This window comes from Saccopteryx leptura, chromosome 13 (assembly GCF_036850995.1).
Source record: "Saccopteryx leptura isolate mSacLep1 chromosome 13, mSacLep1_pri_phased_curated, whole genome shotgun sequence".
NCBI classification, from domain to species: domain Eukaryota; kingdom Metazoa; phylum Chordata; class Mammalia; order Chiroptera; family Emballonuridae; genus Saccopteryx; species Saccopteryx leptura.
The window spans coordinates 38,636,131-38,658,843 of record NC_089515.1 but is presented as its reverse complement, the minus strand read 5'-3'; the positions used below and the strand labels follow the sequence as shown (position 1 = coordinate 38,658,843).

General features: G+C 44.1%; 1 protein-coding gene across 2 annotated transcripts in view; it reads left to right on the top strand.

The window, feature by feature from the left end:
• Positions 1-22,713, top strand: part of SEC11A (SEC11 homolog A, signal peptidase complex subunit) — a 41,612-nt gene that overhangs the window by 806 nt on the left and 18,093 nt on the right. Inside the window, exons 2-3 of one of the 2 annotated variants that reach the window (XM_066355463.1) lie at positions 14,209-14,318; positions 22,527-22,676. In XM_066355463.1, the coding sequence (XP_066211560.1) occupies positions 14,209-14,318; positions 22,527-22,676 (260 nt within the window). The remainder of the gene's footprint in view (positions 1-14,208; positions 14,319-22,526; positions 22,677-22,713) is intronic. The other variant, XM_066355464.1, reaches the window with a different exon arrangement.

Here is a 22,713-nt window from a genome sequence, read left to right as displayed (position 1 = left end):
TTTTCCTTGGGTCACCTCCGATTTGGAGGGAGTTGGAACGGTTACTTTACTTGCCCTCGAGCCCATTTAACATTAAAGTGGAAACCCTTAGAATCCTCGGTTATACCGCCCAATACTAGTGGCACCGGGATCTTCAATTTTAGATCTCCCGGTTTTATCCTTAAATCTTACTCCGTCTTGAGCTTCTATATAGATCGTATGCCAAATAGTACTAGGAATTTAATTATTTAATCATTAGGAAAGGTCGTTTCTTGTCATCTTCTGCTCCAAGTGTGCCCGTCTTTAGAGAGCCTAGTTTTCCTTGCCTCACACCTTTTTACAGTATTTGACTGCTAAGGATTTTCCTGCCCTGGCTAGGTAGCTCAGTTGGTTAGAGCGTCATCTGGATACAACAAGGTTGCAGGTTTTGTCCTTGGTCAGGGCACATCAAGAGTCAACCAGTGTGCCTGACCTGTGGTGGTGCAGTGGGTAAAGCGTTGACCGGGAACGCTGAGGTTGCAGGTTTGAATCCCTGGGCCTGCCTGGGCAAGGCACATACAGGAAGCAACTACTATGAGTAGATGCTTCCTACTTCTCACTCTCCTCTCTCTCTCTCTCCAAAAGTCAATAAGTAAAATCTAAAAAAAAAAAAGTCAACCAGTGAATGCGTGAACAAGTGGGACAACAAATCGGTGCTTCTCCCTCTCTCCCTCTCCCGCTCTTCCGCTCTCCCTCATACTCTTTCTCCCCCATTCTTCTCTCTTTCCTTTCTCTAAAATGAATTAAAAAAAAGTTTTTTTTTAAATAGTCATCTTGATGTCACTTAAAAGATTTTTCTCTTGGACTTGCATTTTGCAGTATTTATAAATACCATTTAGTGAAGTAGATATGCATCCTCCCCTTAGTCTCTTTCAGACTTTAGCTAACTCAGTGTCACCTTCTCTTAGACATGTTTCTTAATTCCTTCGGTCATAACTGATCATTCTTTTCCAATTACACAAAAAACTTTTATGTCTTTAAAGATAACACTTAAGTTTCTCCCTTTTGTATAGTGTTGTCTTTTTATCCATAGCTGAATTTCTAGGCACCACAAACATTTCTCTGAAGAAACAGTATTTAGGGCCTACTTATATCGTACCCTGTGCTAGATAAAATGAAAAAAATGCAAAGATGAGAGAGACAGACTCTTCAATGAGCATAAATGTGTAGAAAATGGCTAAGGCAAAACAACTATTTTGAGCTCTTGCTATGTGTAGAGCAGGGGTCCCCAAACTTTTTACACAGGGGGCCGGTCCCTCAGACCGTTGGAGGGCCGGACTATAAAAAAAAACTATGAACAAATCCCTAAGCACACTGCACATATCTTATTTTAAAGTAAAAAAACAAAATGGGAACAAATACAATATTCAAAATAAAGAACAAGTAAATTTAAATCAACAAACTGACCAGTATTTTAATGGGAACTATGGGCCTGCTTTTGGCTAATGAGATGGTCAGTGTCCGGTTCCATATTTGTCACTGCTAGCCGTAACAAGTGATATGACGTGCGTCCGGAGCCATGACGCTTGCGTCCCACGTCACCGGAAGTAGTACTATAGTGAGTGATGCTGCCCTTTGCGGTGCCGCCACATACAGTACTCACTGACCACCAATGAAAGAGGTGCCCCTTCTGGAAGTGTGGTGGGGGCTGGATAAATGGCCTCAGGGGGCCGCAGTTTGGGGACCCCTGGTGTAGAGTATGTAAAGTGCATTAGGTATATGCCTTTGAGGTAGGTAATGCTATTCCATTATACAGATTAGGAAAATGAGCAACCTCCTAGCTGTTGTGAGGAGGAAATGGGAGGGATTGGACAGTATGGGAATAAGGTGAGGTAAAATAATGAAATGAGGTTTTATCTGTATATAACTTCTGGGAAAAAAGAATCAACATTGACTATAGATACTGAAAGCTCATCACATGAAAAGAGGGAAACTAGAAGTTTGATTTTACTTCTCTAAAATGCTGTCATTGCAGAACTTTTTCATTTATGCCAAAATACATATCATCAAATGTCTGATTAATATGTTTGAGTTGTAATTGTGTTTTTTTTTCTTGCCAGGTTCATAGAGGAATACTTTAGTACAATCAATTCCATCCATTTAAGTGTAAAATTTGAAAAGTTTCTACAGTTACATACACCCATTACAATCAGGATATAGAGCATTTTGGTCCCCTACAAGATCCTGTGTCCCTTTGTAGTTCTCTCCTCAAGTACCTGGCGACCATGGATTTGCTTTTTGTTAGTATTAGATGGGTTTGCATTTTGTATAAATGGAATCACGGAGTATGTATGCTTTTGAGCTTTGAGTTATTACTGATTTTTAATGCTTTACTCAAGGCTCTTGTTTATTGCATGTATTGTAATTTTGGGGGGTCTGCTTCACAGTTTTCAAAAATAAAGTGTTTCACTACCTTCACCACATCCTGTTGCGAGATTAATCTCCTCTCTCCTCCCTCAAAGAAAGCTTCAGTAGCTCCCCATTGTCTCAGAAAGGCCTTTGCTGTAAGTCCCAGTCATTTTATACCTGCTGTTTCTCACTATTTCAGTCTTCTCCCAGCTTACTTTTCCTGCCTATTTTTTATTTTTATTTTTTTACAGGAACAGAGAGAGAGGGATAGATAGGGACAGACAGACAGGAATGAAGAGAGATGAGAAGCATCAATCATCAGGTTTTTGTTGCGACATTTTATTTTATTTTATTTTTTTATTTATTCATTTTAGAGAGGAGAGAGAGACACAGAGAGAGAGAGGAGAGAGAGACGGGGGGAGGAGCTGGAAGCATCAACTCCCATATGTGCCTTGACCAGGCAAGCCCTGGGTTTTGAACCGGCGACCTCAGCATTTCCAGGTCGACGCTTTATCCACTGCGCCACCACAGGTCAGGCCTTGTTGCGACATTTTAGTTGTTCATTGATTGCTTTCTCTTATGTATCTTGACTGTGGACCTTCAGCAGACCGAGTAACCCCTTGCTCGAGCCAGTGACCTTGGGTGCAAGCTGGTGAGCTTTTTGCTCAAGCCAGATGAGCCTGCGCTCAAGCTGGTGACCTCGGGGTCTCGAACCTGGGTCCTCCGCATCCCAGTCCGACGCGCTATCCACTGTGCCACCGCCTGGTCAGGCCCTACCTATTTTTTTAAAGATTTTATTTATTCATTTTTAGAGAAAGAGGAGATAGAAAGAAAGGGAGGAGCAGAAAGCATCAACTCCCATGTGTGCCTTGACCAGGCAAGCCCAGGGTTTTGAACCAGTGATTTCAGTGTTCTGGGTCGACACTTGATCCACTGCTTTTCCTACCTATTTTATATTAATGTCTTTATGAACATTGTTCTACTCAAACCTTGTGTATTTAACTGTCTTAGGAGTCTTTGTGGTCTGCCTTTGAATATTAGGAGATTTCTAAAGTTTTTTTGTGTTTTTTTTTGTGACAGAGGGACAGATAGGGACAGACAGACAGGAAGGGAGAGAGATGAGAAGCATCAGTTCTTCATTGCGGCACCTTAGTTGTTCATTGATTGCTTTCTCAAGTGTGCCTTGACCAGGGGCTAGAGCTACCTGAGTGACCCCTTGCTCAAGCCAGTGACCTTAGGCTCAAGCTGATGAGTCTTGCTCAAACCAGATGAGCCCATGCTCAAGCCGGCGACTTCAGGGTTCTTAACCTGGGTCCTCCATGTCCCAGTCCGATGCTCTATCCACTGCGCCACCGCCAGTTCAGGCTAAAGTTCCTTTAGTTGTTATATACTGTTTCATTTGTCTTCTTGCCTTTGGAGTAGGGCTCCTTTACTGGAATATCAGATTGCCATTTTCCTGAAAAAAATTGGGGGGAGGATGGGGGGGGTAGGGAGAAGTAGGTAGAGACAGGAATATCAAGCTCTTCCTATATGTGCTCTGACCAGGGATTAAACCAGCAACCTCTGTTCCTTGGGCAATGCTCCAACAGAGCTGTCTAGCCAGGCCTTAATTAATAAAAAAAATTTTTTATTTAGTCAGTTGATTGATTTTTTTTTTTTTTAGGGAGACAGAGAGAGGAAGGGGGAAGGAAAGCATTCATTTGTTCTACTCAGTTCTGCACTCATTGGTTGCTTCCCATGTGTGCTCTGACTGGATTGAACCCACAACCTTGTTTTGGGATGATGCTCTAACTAACTGAGCTAACTGGCCAGGGCATGCTCCCGACCGGGATCCACCAGGCATGCCCACCAGGGGGCGATGTTCTGCCCCTCTGGGGCTTCGCTCTGTTGCATCCAGAGCCATTCTAGTGCCTGAGGCAGAGGCCACAGAGCCATCCCCAGTACCCGGGCCATCTTTGCTCCATTGGAGCCTCGGCTGCGGGAGGGGAAGAGAGAGACAGAGAGGAAGGAGAGGGGGAGGGGTGGAGAAGCAGATGGGTGCTTCTCCTGTGTGCCCTGGCCGGGAATCGAACCCGGGACTCCTGCACGCCAGGCTGATGCTCTACCGCTGAGGCAACTGGCCAGGGCCTCTGAAACTTTTTAATCTGTGAAGTCCTGATTTGTAGAGTTTGCCTATTTCTGTGGTGTAAATACTCCCAACAGGACTAATTTCAAGCTACTATCATGACATTATTGAATGTGGAAATTTGAAGAGATGTGGTAGCATGCAACTGTATTTCTACCGAATGGATAAAACAGAAAAAAACAGCCTCAAGAACATAGATAATTAATTTTTTCTTCCATTAACCATTCTATATTTCTTTTGCCCTCAGCAAGAACCTAAGTTGATCGTAGTTGTTTGCCCAGTGGAGTGACCCCAACCTTTAGTGACCATATTACTAAAGGATTAATGTCATGAGTAGTCCTCCCTGAATTGGATTGTTGTAGTTTTCTCTAACTTTTATCACAAGACATGGGAGAGAGGCCTCAGAATTCTCTATATTCTGGTTATATTCCCCTCATTATGTAGTAACAGCCCTGTTTCTCTCTTGGTGGTCAGGCTCAGTCACCCTTGCCAATAAATAACCCCCTGTTCTCTGCATTTGGTTCACTATAGCATGAGGAGCCCAAAGTGGCCAGGTGGCAGTCTCAACTTCCAGTTTAATGGATTTATTGTGTCCCGGGTGAAGGGTATCTCCTTTGGGAATGAAAACTTCTAAACCAGTAGAACCCAAAGAGAAGTCACTCCCATTCTTACCCTCAATTCCAGACTAGTGACTCCTACTATAGAAGATAAAACCCCATATGTTGTTTGCTAATATAGAGCATTCTCCACATACCGGAGGGCATTACATGTTATCCCAGCCTCACAAAGTGCTGCTGTGCCTTGCTGCTGCCGTACTTTCCTCAAAGGGCCATTTGTATCACTCAGAAGATGAAACCACACCAGTAATTGAACAGGGCAACATTTAATGTAAAGAAATTTAAACTAGGCCCTAGCCAGTTGGCTCAGTGGTAGAGGGTCACCCGGCATGTGTAAATCCCGGATTTAATTCTCAATCAGGGCACACAAAGAAGTGACCATCTGCTTCTCTACTCTTGCCCCTCCCCTTTTTCCTTCCTTCCTTCCTTCCTTCCTTCCTTCCTTCCTTCCTTCCTTCCTTCCTTCCTTCCTCCCTCCCTCCCTCCCTCCCTCCCTCCCTCCCTCCCTCCCTTCCTTCCTTCCTTCCTTCCTTCCTTCCTTCCTTCCTTCCTTCCTTCCTTCCTTCCCTCCCTCCCTCCCTCCCTCCCTCCCTCCCTCCCTCCCTCCTGTAGCCATGGCTTATTTGATTTAAGCAGCTTGGCCCTGGGCACTGAGGATGACTCCATGGCCTTGCCTCAGGTGCTTAAATAAAATAGCTCAGTTGCTGAGCAACGGGGCAGCAGTCCCAGATGGGCAGGTCATCATCTGGAAGGGGGCTTGCTGGGTGGATCCTTGTAAGGCCAGTAGCCACGGCCAGCATCACAGCCACCTGGCCCGTGCAGGTTTGCATTGGATTTGGACAGACGGTAATGAAACAATGGAGCCAAGAACTGGTGGGCCATTACCTTTAATCCTAGCTTGTACCCAGCAGGCAAGTAATACATACAGTGGGAAAACACTTCCCTTTCCATTCAGGGCTCCCAAAGCCACTGACTTATCCGAGTTAACTAGAATTAAAGGTTTCAAGCTCACTAGCCTTATTCACCTCTGTTCCCCGTCTCCTTCTTTCTGCACAAACTAGCTTCTCCTTCAGCATTCCTCCATGTGGCCTTACTCTGCTCTCCTCCCTGCTCTCTGCCCTCCTCCTAGAACGCAATCACTTTTCTCCCGGAACAACATGATCTCTCTTCCTTTTAAAACCTTTTAGCACGAAAGCCCTCCCCCACGCCCATCCCAAGCAAGAAGGCAATTAATACTATCACCTGGGCGATGGGCTTTCACGTGGGCAGCACCATCTTTAACAAAGTGAGCATAGTATATTTTATCTGCCCAACAATCCTCTTTCGGGCATGTGCAGGAGTCTTTCTGCTTCCCTGCCTCACACTGAATAATAAGAAAGAAGAAGAAAGAAAGGAAATGTTAACTAGTAAAAGATGCTTAACTACCATATTTCCTCATGTATAAGATGCACCCTTTTTTGAAAAATTTAGGGTCTAAAAACTGGGTGCATCTTTTTTAAAAAAATAAAGGCTTTTTTTTTTTTTAGATTTTATTAATTAGTTTTTTGGAGTTGGGGGGGAGAGAAAGAGAGAAAGGGGGGAGACACAGGAAGCATCTACTCATAGTAGTTACTTCCTGTATGTGCCTTGACCAGGCAAGCCCAGGGATTTGAACCAGCAGCCTCAGTGTTCCAGGTCACTGCTTTAGCCACTGCACCACCACAGGTCAGGCAAAACTGGGTGCATCTTATACAGTGGTGGTAGATATTTTTTTTACTTACATTTTCCGCTTTTTCATGCTTGTTGTCTTTGCGTTCATTGTTTCCTACTTGTTACAGTATATTACGGTAGGTTACTTTTTGCCACGTTCTGCCCAGAAACGACTTAGAAAAGATTTAAGTACAGTGCTGAATTCAAGTTAAAAGTGATCCAGTTTGCAAAAGTGAATGGAAATTGTGCTGCTCAATGTAAGTTTGGTCCTCCTCCAACTGAGAAATTAATCTGAGACTGGCTACGGTAAGAAGAAACCCTACTGAAAACACCACGGCAGAAAAAGGCCGTGAGAGGCAAGTCAGCAAAATGGCCTGACGCAGAAAGGGATTGAAAATATGGATGAAGAGCAAAGGGCAATTGGAATTCCTGTGTCCACAGAGATAGTTCAGCATGAGGCAAGAAGAATTGCTGATGAAAAAGAAGTTACTGATTTCAAAGGAGGACACAAATTGGCGCTTCAGGTTCATGAAACGGAATGGACTACGTCCATACATGCGCCAGAGTTGGCCAAAAGATGCCTGAAAGCTATGAGCAAAAGGTCCTTGAATTTCATCGTTTTGCTATCAGTATCCGAAGACACATTGGTTTGAGTTGAGACAGATTGCAAATATGGATGAAGTCCCCCTTCAGTTTGATGTCCCAAGTAACAGTCCCATAGATGGAACTGAGGATGAGGCAATATATGAAGACAGTGATTCATCATCAGACACAGATGAGGATAAGCTAATGGATGGGAGTTTTGACAGTGATGAGGAGTTGTATGAATTTTATGATGAATAAAACTTGAGTTCAGTAACTTTATGTAATACTTTTTTTCCCCAAAATTTGGACCTCAAAATTAAGGTGTGTCTTATACATCAGAGCGTCTTATACATGGGGAAAATATGGTAATAAAACAGGTAAAAGGACTTTTAAAGGCTTCAGAAGTAACATATGCAGAAAACAGCTACTACTGGGAGAGTGAGCAAGAACTAGGAAAACATCTTTTGCCTACAAGGCCCTTTCCAAGTCTGAGATTCAGACCTCTTTGGAGAGGGTGTGTCTGCCCAGGAATATGCACCATGTAAGGGCATTTGCCAGAGCAGTGAGCTGGAAGTGATCCCTAGAAGTAGCCTGCTAGGAGGCTTAAAAATTTGTCTGTGTGTGTGCGTGGCAGCCATTCTGTGATGGTCACTGAAGTGAACACCAACAGACCTGCACCCAGATCCACTAGTTGTCGTGGATATGAAAGCACAGGACTGGGAAAAGAAGCCTCCGTCACCTTGCTGTGAGCCTTCAGCACCTATTGCTCATGAAACCTAGTCATTGAGCCAGTTAGAAAAGGAGGATTTTGCCTGACCAGGTGGTGGCACAGTGGGAGATATTAGAGTATCGCCCAGGGACGCTGAGGACCCAGGTTCAAAACCTTGAGGTTGCTGGCTTAAGCCCAAAGGTTGTTGGCTTGAAGCCCAAGGTTGCTGGCTTGAGCCCAAGGTCACTGGCTTGAGCAAGGTGGTCACTGGCTCAGCTGAACTCCCCACCCCCCAATCAAGGCACATATGAGAAAACAATCAATGAACAACTAAAGTGCCACAACTGCCACAGCTATGAGTTGATGCTTCTTATGTTTCTCCATTCCTGTCTGTCTCGCTAAAAAAATAAATAAGAAAAGGAGAATGTTTATAGGGTTCAGCTCTAGTAACACAAAGAAGGATGGATAACTAGCCTACTATTCCACTGCTCAAGATGATGGGGGACATAGTAAGATCAGTGAATTCCATGACCATGTGCCCACTGTGTTCCTTAGCCATAAAATAAGTTCCCTAAGCCAAAAGCAGTGTCATATGGAATAAGGCATTCTGTAAGCTCATGGTTAGTTGTTCTGACAGAAATACTAAGGACAAGGGAGATGATCCATGCCGAGTCCATTCTAGTAAGAAGCTGCTGCCTCTTTTGTGATGGAAACAATCCAGTATCAGGAATGGTGACGTTATGGGTCTTGATGGTTGGCTGACTAGGGAAATTGGTCTTGGTGAGTGAAAATCCATTTTGCTGACCTTCCTCTTGGCTGCTGCAACCACTTTGATCATGAGTCCATTGGGCAAGACAGGGATGGCTGGGAAAGAGGCTGATAGCTGCAGAACAAGTAACTTTATCCACCTATTAATTAAAATACTCCTTTGCTGAGGTAATTTTTTGATGAGCATTTGGGACACAACCCTGTTCACACTTTATATACCTACTTGGAGAGCTCCATCCACGAACCCTTCCTCCAAACCTCTTGTCTCCATCTTCCAGTGACATCCTTGGCTGTCCAGCAAACTGCTAGTCACTCTTAAATCAGTGTAAGTCCACACCCATGGCCATCTCTACTTCCAGGCAAAATGAACAATTGGTGTCTTGCTCCAAGTTCTGTCCATTGGGAGGATTTTCCTTCATCACAATCCTTTGTAGTCAGCCTGAATGGGGATGTAATGCCACAGTTGTCCACTTTCAGTTAGTGCTTTCAGTGGTTCATGTAGAATCTTCTTAACTAGTTCCAAAGTTTTCCTTAGCTGGTCATGGTAGGTAGAAGATGAGAAAGAGGAAGAATTGCAGCAGTGTTTATTTTTATTTTTTTATTTTATATATATATATATTTTTTTTTATTTTATTTTTTTACACAGAGACAGAGAGAGAGTCAGAGAGAGGAGGGATAGACAGGGACAGACAGACAGGAAGGGAGAGAGATGAGAAGCATCAATTATCAGTTTTTTTGTTGCGCATTGCGACACCTCAGTTGTTCATTGATTGCTTTCTTATATGTGCCTTGACCGTGGGTCTTCAGCAAACCAAGTAACCCCTTGCTCCAGCCAGCGACCTTGGGTCCAAGCTGGTGAGTTTTTGCTCACACCAGATGAGCTTGCGCTCAAGCTGGCGACCTCAGGGTCTTGAACCTGGGTCCTCGGCATCCCAGTCCGACGCTCTATCCACTGCGCCACCACCTGGTCAGGCAACAGCAGTGTTTATTTTTAAAATTTTGTTTGAATATTCAGATCTACCCATCTTTTCCTTCATTTGGCTTCTGGATTTATTTATTTATTTTTAAATTACTTTTTAAAATTTATTCATTTTAGAGGAGACAGAGAGAGAGAAAGAGAGATAGAAAGAGAAGGGGGGAGGAACAGGAAGCATCAACTCCCATATGTGCCTTGACCGGACATACCCAGGATTTTGAACCGGCGACCTCAGCATTCCAAGTCAATGCTTGATCCACTGCGCCACCACAGGTCAGGCTTTTTATTTATTTTTAAATGAGAGGAGGGGAGATCATGAGACAGACTCGTATATGCACCCTGACCAGGATCCACCCGATAACCCCTGTCTGGGGTCAATGCTAGAATTAACTAAACTTTCCTCAGTTACCAGGGTCAATGCTGGAACCAGTTGAGCCACTGGCTGTGGGAGGTGGTCAGGCAGGGAAGGGGAACGGGGAAGGGGTAGAAGCAGACGATCACTTCTGTGTGCCCTGACTGGGAATCGAACACGGGAGTCTGTACACTGGGCCAACACTATCCACTGAGCCAACCAGCTAGGACCTGGCTTGGATTTCAAGTCAGTTTAAAAGACCTCCCTCACTCTAAGGCCCTTTTTACTCATTTTCTTTTATTTCGTGCGTGTGTGTTTTTATAAAACCATCTTTATTGAGAAATAATTTATAATATAAAAATCACCCATTTTAAATGTATGACTCGTGGTTTTTAGTGAAGTTGTAGAATTGTGCAACTGTCACCACAGTCCAGTGTTACAACATTGCTGTCATCCAGAAAGGTCCTCTGTGTGCTTGTGCAGTCAGTGCTTCTTCTCACTCCAGCCCCGGGCAGTCACCAGGCTATTTTCTGTCCTCTGATTTGCCCGTACTGGACAGTGTATGTCAATGGAATCACATAAAACAGAGCCTTTTGCACTTGGCTACTTTCATTTAGTGTAATTTTTAAAAATAGTGGTAAAATGCATAGCAAAATTTAAACCATTTTTTAACTTTATTTTTTAATTGAATTTATTGAGGTGACATTGGTTACATAGGAATAGAGCTTACCGTTCCATATCCCATCATCGGCACACTGCACTATGTGGTCACGACCCCAAGTCAAGTCTCTTCCGTCACCATTTATCCTGCCTTTGCCCTCTTCTACCTCCCCCCACTTCCCATAAACTACACTGTTATCTGTTTTTTAAGTGTATAGTTCAGTAGTTTTAAGTACATTCACATTGTTGTACAACCAATCTTCAGGATACTTCATCTTTCAAAATTAAAACTCTGTTACCCAATAAACCTCCCCATTTCCCTCCACCCAGCCCCTGGTGGTCACCATTCTACTTTCTGTCTATGAAATTGACTTTTATTGCTTTTTGTTATTGTTCATCTTTTTTTTAATTTTATTGATTTCTGCTTTAAACTTTTTGTTCCTTCCTTGGTTGCTCTGTGTTTAGTTTGCTGTTTTTTCTAGCTTTTTTTTTCCTAAAAATTTTATTGATTTGTATTTTTCCAAAGCTGGAAATGGGGAGGCAGTCAGACAGACTCCTGCATGTGCCCAACCGGGATCCACCCGGCACGCCCACCAGGGGGCGATGCTCTGCCCATCCGGGGCGTCGCTCTGTTGCGACCAGAGCCACTTTAGCGCCTGAGGCAGAGGCCATGGAGCCATCCCCAGCATCCGGGTCATCTTTGCTCCAATGGAGCCTTGGCTGCAGGAGGGGAAGAGAGAGACAGAGAAGAAGGAGGGGGGGAGAGGGGGAGAAGCAGATGGGCGCTTCTCCTGTGTGCCCTGGCCAGGAATCGAACCTGGGACTTCCGCACGCCAGGCCGACACTCTACCACTGAGCAAACCGGCCAGGGCCAAATTTTATTGATTTTAGAAAGAGGAGGGGGAGAGAGATAGAAAGAGGAGAGGGAGAGAGAAGGGGGGGTGGGAGTGGGAAGCATCAACTCATAGACCACTGAGCAAACCGGCCAGGGCCAAATTTTATTGATTTTAGAAAGAGGAGGGGGAGAGAGATAGAAAGAGGAGAGGGAGAGAGAAGGGAGGGTGGGAGTGGGAAGCATCAACTCATAGTAGTTGCTTCTTGTATGTGCCTTGAACAGGCAAGTGCAAGGGTTTCAAACTGGTCACCTTAGCATTCCATGAGGATGCTTTATCCACTGTGCCACCACAGGTCAGGCTTTTCTAGTTTCGTGTGTGTGTGTGTGTGTGTGTGTGTGTGTGTGTGTGTGTCAGAGAGGGACAGGTAGGGACAGACAGACAGGAAGGGAGAGAGATGAGAAGCATCAATTCTTCGTTGCGGCACCTTAGTTGTTCATTGATTGCTTTCTCATATATGCCTTGACTGGGGGGCTACAGCAGAGCAAGTGACCCCTTGCTCAAGCTGGTGAGCCTTGCTCAAACCAGATGAGCCCGCACTCAAGCCAGCGACCCCAAGGTTTCGAACCTGAGTCCTCTGCACCCCAGTCTGACACTTTATCCACTGTGCTACCACCTGGTCAGGCTTCTAGTTTCTTAAAGTGGAATCTTGGATGATTGTTTTAAAATTGTTCTTTTCTAATATAAATATTTAAATCTATAAATTTTCCTCTATGCAGTGCTTTAAGTTCAGTCCAAAATTTTGATATATTTTTGTTTATACTTTGTTCAAAATATTTTGTAATTCCCTTTGTGAGTCCTCTTTGACCCATGGGTTACTTAGAAAAATTGTTGTTTAATTTCCAAACATTTGTGGTTTTCCCAAATTTCTTTCTAGTGCTTATTTCTGATTTAATTTTATTATGGTTACAAAACATAGCTTGTCTGATTATAGTCTTTTCTTTTTCTTTTTCCAAAGTTAGAAGCAGAGAGGCAGTCAGACAGACTCCCTCCCTCATGTGCCCGACTGCTATCCACCCGGCATGCCCACCAGGGGGCGATCCTCTGCCCATCTGGGGCATTGCTCCGTTGTGGCTGGAGCCATTCTAGTGCCTGAGGCAGAGGCCATGGAGCCATCCTTAGCGCCCTGACCAACTTTGCTCCAGTGGAGCCTTGACTATAGGAGGGGAAGAGAGAGACAGAGAGGAAGGAGAGGGGGAAGGAAGGAAAAGCAGATGGATGCTTCTCTTTTGTACCCTGACTGGGAATCGAACCCGGGACTCCCACACGCCAGGCCGATACTCCATTGCTGAGCCAACTGGCCAGGGCCATGATTATAGTCTTTTAAAAGTTGAAGCCCTTTGCCTGACCAGGCAGTGGATAGAATGTCTGACTGGGACGTGGAGGACCCAGGTTCGAAACCCCAAAGTCGCCGCTTGAGCGTAGGCTCACCAGCTTGAGTGTGGGGTTGCTGGCTTGAGCGTGAGATCATAGACATGACCCCATGGTTACTGACTTGGGCCCAAAGGTTGCTGGCTTGAAGCCCAAGATTGCTGGCTTGAGCAAGGGATCACTTGCTCTGCTGCAGCCCCCAGGGTCAAGGCACATATGAGAAAGCAATCAGTGCACAACTAAGGTACCATAACAAAGAATTGATGCTTCTCATCTCTCTCCCTTCTTGTCTGTCCCTCTCTCTGTCTCTATCACACACACACACACACACAAATGTTGAGGCCCTCTTATTATTTGCCTACTGCCTGATCTCTGGAGAATGTTTCCTGTGTTTGAAAAGAATATGTATTCTGCTCTGTTGAGTGGAGTGTTCTGTAGATATTTACTTGTTTGGCGATAGTCAAGTTTTCCATATCCTTGCTGATTTTTTGTCTCATATTAACTATTGAGAATGGGGTATTGAAGTCTCCAATTTCTTATCCTGTGATAAATCCTACTTGCCCAGGCCCTGGCCGGTTGGCTCAATGGTAGAATGTCGGCCTGGCGTGCAGGAGTCCCGGGTTCGATTCCCGGCCAGGGCACACAGGAGAGGCGCCCATCTGCTTCTCCACCCCTCCCCCTCTCCTTCCTCTCTGTCTCTCTCTTCCCCTCCCGCAGCCTGTGATTGTCAAAGGCTACATATTGTAGAAAAGTTAGTACTAGAGGAGCTCAGAAACAGAGGTGCAGCACTGGCTCATATGTGTCATGAATGTGATTGAATTTAATTAAGCTGAGTGGTTGTGAAGTCCAAATGAAATAAATTATATGAAAGTTTCTGAAAGTAATAAGTTATATAAATGTAACACATTTTAACAAACAAAATGGCATAGATTACCTGGGGTGAGAGAAAGAGGGCTATTCTAGGATTTAAAAAACTGTCTCAGAACTTCAGCCACCCTAATAGTGCTACTTGAAACGTTTAAATTAGCCTTACTCTAAGCTGATTCCCTGGGTGGAGAGAATCATAGATCTAATCACTTCTCTTCTGTTCTTACAGCTGTATTATCAAGTCCTAAATTTTGGAATGATTGTCTCCTCGGCACTAATGATCTGGAAGGGGTTAATGGTCATAACTGGAAGTGAAAGTCCAATTGTAGTGGTGCTCAGGTAATAATTTGTCTTTTCAAGGCTTGGAATTGCATGGTGTTGCTGGGGAGAAAAATTTTGACATTGAATAATGATTGTATTGTTCCTCTAGAATAGGGATTTTCAATCTGTTTCATCTCATGGCACACGTAATTACTAGTTTTGCAGCACACCAAAAAAATAGATAACTTTTTGTTGATCTGATAAAAAATAGGTATAATTTGATTCATTCACACCAGACAGCTGTTGTTGTGTTGGCTGTTGTCATTGTTTATTTGATAATGTGAGAGAACAGAGGCCATGCCCTGACCAGTCAGACACTGCATGTTGTAAAAATCCTCACAGCGCACCAGTGTGCTAGAAGCTCTGCCCTAGAAGCTCTCTTTCCCCAAAGAGGGCCTGGAAGAAAGTTAGTTCCTTTTTCTCAATTGTGAGAAATTCTCAACGTGTTAAACACTTTACATTCAGATCTGAAGGGCTTATGACCTCTGTACAAAACATTTACTATGTCAACTTTCTTTTTGGCACATCTCTTAAGAAAGTGTTTCAGTGGCGCTGGCTGGTTTGCTCAGTGGATGGAGCGTTGGCCCAGTGTAAGGATGGATCTCCTGGGTACGATCCCCGATCAGGGCACATATGAGAGGTGACCATCTGTTTCTCTCCCCTTCCCTCTCTCACATCTCTCTCTCTTCCCCATGCACAGCCAGTGGCTCAATTAGTTTGAGCATTGGCCCTGGGTGCTAAGGATAGCGTGGTTGGTCCCAGTGCATCAGCCTCAGGTGCTAAAAATAACTGTTGATTTGAGCATCAGCCTCAGAGGGGTTGCTGGGTTGCGGCGCATGCTATAGAGTCTGTCTCACTATTTCCCCTCCTCTCACTTAAAATTTTTTTTTCTTTTTTTAAAGAAAGAAAGTGTTTCAATGTACTTTATTTTCCTGAAGTTATTCTATCTTACTCTTCGCTTTGACCCATCAGGGCTGATGTTCAGTTGATAGTTGGGTAGATTATGCATCGACTCCAAATTAAGAGTTTTTTTGCACCGTGTTCTCAGTGTCAGTACAGAAGCGTCACTAATTATTTCCATGTTTCCTGCTGACCTTTAAATATCACTTCTAAATAGACTTCAGGAATTTTGAATGTACTGTTGCCATCTCTTAGAGTGACAAACAGTACTGACTTTTTTTTCTACTGTATTTCCTTCCCCCTTCTTATATTTCTACTCTTGGTGCTTTAAAAATCTATCTTACTCATTTTTGGAGAATTACCACCTGATTACTTAATTGAACCATTATAGTTCTGTCTTATTTTGGGCTTAATTAGATAAGCACTCCCAAATCTTTTCTGGAGATAATGAAGTATAAACATAAAATAAACCGAATAATTAACATTATAAAATCTATTTAATAGTACGTTACTCTTGCCTGACCTGTGGTGGTACAGTGGATAAAGCTTCGACCTGGAATGTTGAGGTTGCCTGTTCAAAACCCTCGGGTCAAGGCACATATGGGAGTTGAGGCTTCCTGCTCCTCTTTTCTCTCTAAAATGAATAAATTAAGTCTTTAAAAAAATAGTACAGGCCCTGGCCGGTTGGCTCAGTGGTAGAGCGTCAGCCTGGCGTGCAGAAGTCCTGGGTTCGATTCCCGGCCAGGGCACACAGGAGAAGCGCCCACCTGCTTCTCCACCCCTCCCCTTCTCCTTCCTCTCTGTCTCTCTCTTCCCCTCCCACAGCCGAGGCTCCATTGGAGCAAAGATGGCCCGGGCGCTGGGGATGGCTCCTTGGCCTTGGCCCCAGGCGCTAGAGTGGCTCTGGTCGCAACAGAGCGACGCCCCGGAGGGGCAGAGCGTTGTCCCCTGGTGGGCGTGCCGGGTGGATCCTGGTCGGGCACATGCGGGAGTCTGTCTGACTGTCTCTCCCCGTTTCCAGCTTCAGAAAAAAAAAAAAAAAATAGTACAGCCTGACCAGACAGTGGCGCAGTGGATAGAGCGTCGGACTGGGATGCAGAGGACCCGGTTTCAAGACCCCAAGGTCGCCAGCTTGAGTGTGGGATCATCTGGTTTGAGGAAAAGCCCACCAGCTTGAACCCAAGGTCGCTGGCTCCAGCAAGGGGTTACTCGGTCTGTTGAGGCCCCACTGTCAAGGCACATATGAGAAAGCAATCAATGAACAACTAAGGTGTTGCAACGCGCAATGAAAAACTAATGATGATGCTTCTCATCTCTCTCCGTTCCTGTCTGTCTGTCCCTGTCTATCCCTCTCTCTGACTCGCTCTCTGTCTCTGTAAAAAATAAATAAATAAATAAATAAATAAATAAATAATGTTTAGAAACTTCCTTTAAAAAAGAAATAGTACATTAGCCTGACTGGGCGGTGGCGCAGTGGATAGAGCATTGGACTGGGATGCGGAGGACCCAGGTTCGAGACCCCAAGGTCATCAGCTTGAGCGTGGGCTCATCTGGTTTGAGCAAAGCTCACCAGCTTGGATCCAAGGTCACTGGCTACAGCAAGAGGTTACTCGGTTGGCTGAAGGCCCGTGGTCAAGGCACATATGAGAAAGCAATCAATGAACAACTAAGGTGTCGCCACGAAAAACTAATGATTGATGCTTCTCATCTCTTTCCGTTCCTATCTGTCTTTCCCTATCTATCCCTCTCTCTGACTCTGTCTCTGTAAAAAAAAAAAATAGTACATTACACTTAACAGGGTGAATTGACTCCTCCTTTATCAATATTGGATATATAGTACTTCAAGCAGCAAGTGGTTGGAAACAGTGGGTCTCCGGTGTCTTTCTTGTACTTTAGTTCTGTTTTTATAGACTTGGATTTCCATTTCTTTCATTGTCTAACTACAACCTTGGACGAGGCACTTATTCACTGAGTCTTGTTTCATGTATAAAATAAAGGCTAGACCTAGATGAAGTCGGACCTTTCCAGTTCTAAAATAATGTGGTCCTAAGTTCCCAGTCTTGAATTCAGTGGAGAGCTTCAATTGATGAAGCTCAAACACTAGCAGAAGGGGAAGCAAACTAAATGGCAGTGTGGGGAAAGGCCTAGAAAGAGGCCCAGGGGCCCTGGCCGGTTGGCACAGTGGTAGAGCGTTGGCCTGGTGTGCAGGAGTCCCGGGTTCAATTCCCGGCCAGGGCACACAGGAGAAGCGCCCGTCTGTTTCTCCACCCCTCCCCCTCTCCTTCCTCTTTATCTCTCTCTTCCCCTCCCACAGCCGAGGCTCCATTGGAGCAAAGACAGCCCGGGCGCTGGGGATGGCTCTGTGGCCTCTGCCTCAGGTGCTAGAATGGCTCTGGATGCAACAGAGCGACGCCCCAGAGGGGCAGAGCATCGCCCCCTGGTGGGCATGCCGGGTGGATCCCGGTTGGGCGCATGTGGGGAGTCTGTCTGACTGCCTCCCCGTTTCCAGCTTCGGGAAAATGAAAAAAAAAAAAAGAAAAAAAAAGAAAGAAAGAAAGGCCCAGGGAGACTTCCTGTGGAGATTCTTCTGGGATTATTTCAGATAGAGTTTCCTTCCGTGGAGATGTTTAAGGACAATCTAATAACCTTTAAACCTGGCATGTTGGAGTGAATAGGAGATTAGACTAAGGACCTGCTCATTGGTGGTTCTGAAAATACATTTTTACTATAGTTGGAAAATTTGTATTATCAGTTGGGACTTAAAAGTGGTATTTGGATACGTTATTTGGTAGATAGTTTATGAACTAAGCTTTTTTGATTGCTAATGTGGAATAAAGAAAGGAAGTTGGAAGCGAATCTGTTCAGGACTGGAAGGAGCAGTCATTAAAGAAAGGCATTCATGGGATTGGGTGGCCTGGCCAGGGTTTTCTGGTACTCTACGGAATATAATTTCTGCCTGAAACAAATATGCTCAGAGAACTCAAACCAACTGAAAATCCACATTTAGGACTTTTGTGAAGCTGTTAGGGATAAAGACCAATACTTTTTTTTTTATTTTATTAACTGAAGTTTCAGGGAACATTTAGAACTTTTTTTTTTTTTTTTTTTCATTTTTCTGAAGCTGGAAACAGGGAGAGACAGTCAGACAGACTCCCGCATGCGCCCGACCGGGATCCACCCGGCACGCCCACCATGGGGCGACGCTCTGCCCACCAGGGGGCGATGCTCTGCCCATCCTGGGCGTCGCCATGTTGCGACCAGTGCCACTCTAGCGCCTGAGGCAGAGGCCACAGAGCCATCCCCAGCGCCCGGGCCATCTTTGCTCCAATGGAGCCTTGGCTGCGGAAGGGGAAGAGAGAGACAGAGAGGAAAGCGCGGCGGAGGGGTGGAGAAGCAAATGGGCGCTTCTCCTGTGTGCCCTGGCCGGGAATCGAACCCGGGTCCTCCGCACGCTAGGCCGACGCTCTACCGCTGAGCCAACCGGCCAGGGCACATTTAGAACTTTTTATAGAGCTGAAGTCAATCTTAAAATATTTAGCCTGCCCTGTGGTGGTACAGTGTATAAAAATACGTCAACCAGGAATGCTGAGGTTGCTGGTTCGAATCCTGGGGCTTGCCTGATAAAGGTACATATGACAAGCAATCAGTGAACAACTAAAGTGAAGCAAGTGTCCTGAGTTGACACTTCTTGCTCTCTGCCCCTTTCTCTTCGTTCTGTAAAATCATTTTTAAAAATCTTTTAAGAAATTTAAATGATTTATATATAATATCTTATAAAATTTTCATGATTGATGTTTAAACTTAAGTATAGTTTAATCAGATAATAGTAAGGTTACTAATAATTTATTTCATGTTTAAAAAGTTTCCCCTGATTGATTATTTCTTCTTCTTCTTCTTCTTCTTCTTCTAACTTATTTATTAATTTTAGAGAGGGGGAAGGGAGAGAGAGACAGACAGAAACATTGATCTGTTCTTGTCCGTGCCCTGACTGGGGATCGAACTTGCAACCTTGCTGTATGGGGAAAATGCTCTAACCAACTAAACTATCCAGCCAGGACTTGCTGGGTTATTTCTTTTTTTTTTTAAGTTTTTTTATTTTATTTATTTATTTATTTGTATTTTTCTGAAGTTAGAAACAGGAAGGCAGTCAGACAGACTCCCGCATGTGCCCAACGGGATCCACCCGGCATGCTCACCAGGGGGCGATGCTCTGCTTGTCTGGGGCGTTGCTGTGCTGTGACCAGAGCCATTCTAGCGCCTGAGGCAGAGGCCATGGAGCCAACCTTAGCTTCCAGGCCAACTTGGCTCCAATGGAGCCTTGGCTGAGGGAGGGGAAGAGAGAGACAGAGAGGAAGGAGAGGGGGAGGGGTGGAGAAGCAGATGGGCGCTTCTCCTGTGTGCCCTGGCCGGGAATTGAACCCGGGACTCCTGCATGCCAGGCTGATGCTCTACTGCTGAGCCAACCGTCCAGGGCTATTTATTTATTTTTTTGTGTGGCAGAGACAGAGAGACTGAGAGAGAGGGACAGACAGACAGGAAGAGAGATGAGAAACATTAATTCTTTGTTGTGGTTCCTCAGTTGTTCATTGATTGATTTCTCATAGCCTTGAGTGGGGGGCTACAGCAGACCGAGTGACCCCTTGCTCAATCCCGCAACCTTGGGCTCAAGCTGGTGAACCTTGCTCAAACCAGATGAGCTTGCGCTCAAGCTGGCGACCTCGGTGTCTCGAACCTGGGTCCTCCACATCCCAGTCCAACGTTCTATCCACTGCGCCACTGCCTGGTCAGGCCTGGGTTATTTCTTTAATGATTCTCTCACTATACACTTCATCTTTGTTTAATTGCCATCTATATCTGAATTCTTAAATCTTTATATTTCTTGTCAACTTTTTTTTTTAACTGATTTGAAAGAGGGAGGAAAGAGGGAAGAGAGAGAGAGTCATTGATTTGTTGTTCCATTTATTTGTGCATTCATTGGTTGATTCTTGTGTGTTCCCTGACCAGGGATTAAACCTTGGAGAATCAGGACAACACTCTAACCAACTGAACTACCCAGCCAGGGTTCTCGTCAGCTTTAGACTCTTGGCATCTAGACTCTTGTTTTTGCCCATACTAGACATCTGCTTGTTTACCAGGCACTTGAAGCTCCACATAATAAAAGTGAAATTCATCTTTTCTCACAAACCTGTTCTTTTTCCCCATCTTTCTGTGACTGTCACTGCATCCTGCTCAGTTGCCAGTGTTAAAAACCTAGGATCCCTGGTTGGATAGCTCACTTGGTTAGAGCATCATTTGATGCCCAAAGGTTGCCAGTTCAATCCCTGGTCAGGGCACATACAGAAACAGGTCAGAGTTTCTGTCTGTCCCTTCCACTCTCTCTAAAAATCAATCAATCAATCAAATCTAGGAGTTATTCTGTCGTATCAAATTGACCATCAGATTTGTTCTTTTCCCTATCTGTGTTCTATCTTTTTATAGTTGTGCCCTTGCTGTTGTTCTATTTCAGGCCCTTATTATTTTCTGCCTGGGTGGTTGTGGTGACCTTTAAAAAATGCTTTATTATTTAATTAGGAAAAAGTTAGTATATTTTCATTATATGAATTGTTGAAACCATACACACAGAAAAATCTAGATGAAACTAAGTCACCCATAGTATATAATTATTGTTAACATTTTGGTCTCTGTGTATTATTTCTTACATAATTGAGGTAATTCTGTATATATACATCCTTTTCTCTATATTTTTCTTCTTATCATTCTCTTATATCCATTTTATAAACAACATTTTTTTTAAGTGAGAGGAGAGGAGATAGAAAGACAGATTCCCCCCCGCATGCACCCTTATCAGGATCTGCTCGGCAACCCTGTCTGGGGTCGATGTTCAAATCATCTGAGCTATTCTCAGCACCTGGGGCTGACGCTCAGACCAGTAGAGCCACTGGCTGCAAGAGGAGAAGAGAGAGAGAAGGGGGAGAGGGTGGGGCAGAGAAGCAGATGGTCGCTTTTCATGTGTGCCCTTGACCAGGGATCAACCCAGGACATCCGCATGCCAGGCTGACACTCTATCCACTGAACCAGCCAGCCAGAGCCTAAATAACACTTTTAATATTTGTCAAGAGTACAGTTATAAGTAATGGCCTGGACAACTGGTCTACCAATTTACCTTCTCATCTATTCCACTTTATTATTAATTTGATAAATATTTGATTATCTTCTATATACTCTATAGCTTCTGAAATGATATTTCTTAATTTCTTTTTCTTTTTTTAGAGACAGAGTCAGAGAGAAGGATAGACAGGGACAGACTGACAGGAACGGAGAGATGAGAAGCATTAATTATTAGTTTTTTGTTGCGCATTGCAACACCTTAATTGTTTATTGATTGCCTTCTCATACGTGCCTTGACCACAGGCCTTCAGTAGACCGAGTAACCCCTTGCTCAAGCCAGCGACCTTGGGCTCAAGCTGGTGAACTTTTGCTCAAACCAGATGAGCCCTCGCTCAAGCTGGCGACCTTGGGGTCTCAAACCTGGGTCTTCTGCATTCCAATCCGACGCTCTATCCACTGAGCCACTGCCTGGTCAGGCTGAAATGATATTTCGAAAATGCAAATATTATGATGATACTTCCTGTTTAAAATTCCAGAGTGGCTTGGAGACAGTTTAGCACAGTGAGAGGTGAGAAGTTTGTCCTTTCATTATTACCATGGAATTAAATCCTTTGCTCATCTCTGAAATTCTTGGGCAAAGGTCTCGGCTCTTGTCCTTGGTTTTCTTTCTTGTTTCTCTTTTCAAAATAAATGAATTGATAACAAGCATTATCTCTGTAGCTGACTGTTCTTTGACTTGATGAGCTGTTTTTCTTTTTTAGTGGCTTGAAATCATAAGGTCATCTTGGTCTGTGTCTTTATAAATGGCAGAAGAGGCTGATCCAGTTCTTATTTGAATATTTGAATATGCTAAGCGTTTTCAGATGCAATGAGAATGAGGGCAGTGATTATAAAGTTCATTCTTTAATATTCTCTTTGTCACTTGAAATTTTAAAAGGTTAAAGAATTAGTAACATTGCCCTTTTCAAAGATTTAAGCTCCTTTGAATAGTAATGCCTGAAATGGAACTAGTTAATGAATGCTAATAATTACAGAAACCATTAATATACCTCGTTTGTCTGAGGAAATTGTATTTTCAGAACAGTATCCATTTATGTCCATCAGTTAAGGTGTTGACTATACTCCAAAGGTGATATGTTTTCATTGTTTTGTTGAAAATCTAATTTTGAAAATAAATTTAATCTCAGATTTTCTCTTTGCTACCCCCCCCCCCCCCAGTGGCAGCATGGAACCTGCATTTCATAGAGGAGATCTCCTCTTTCTAACAAATCGAGTTGAAGATCCTATACGAGTGGGAGAAATTGTTGTTTTTAGAATAGAAGGAAGAGAGATTCCTATAGTTCACCGAGTCTTGAAGATTCATGAAAAGTATGTGCAAGCTATATCTTTTCTGTTTTAAAATATT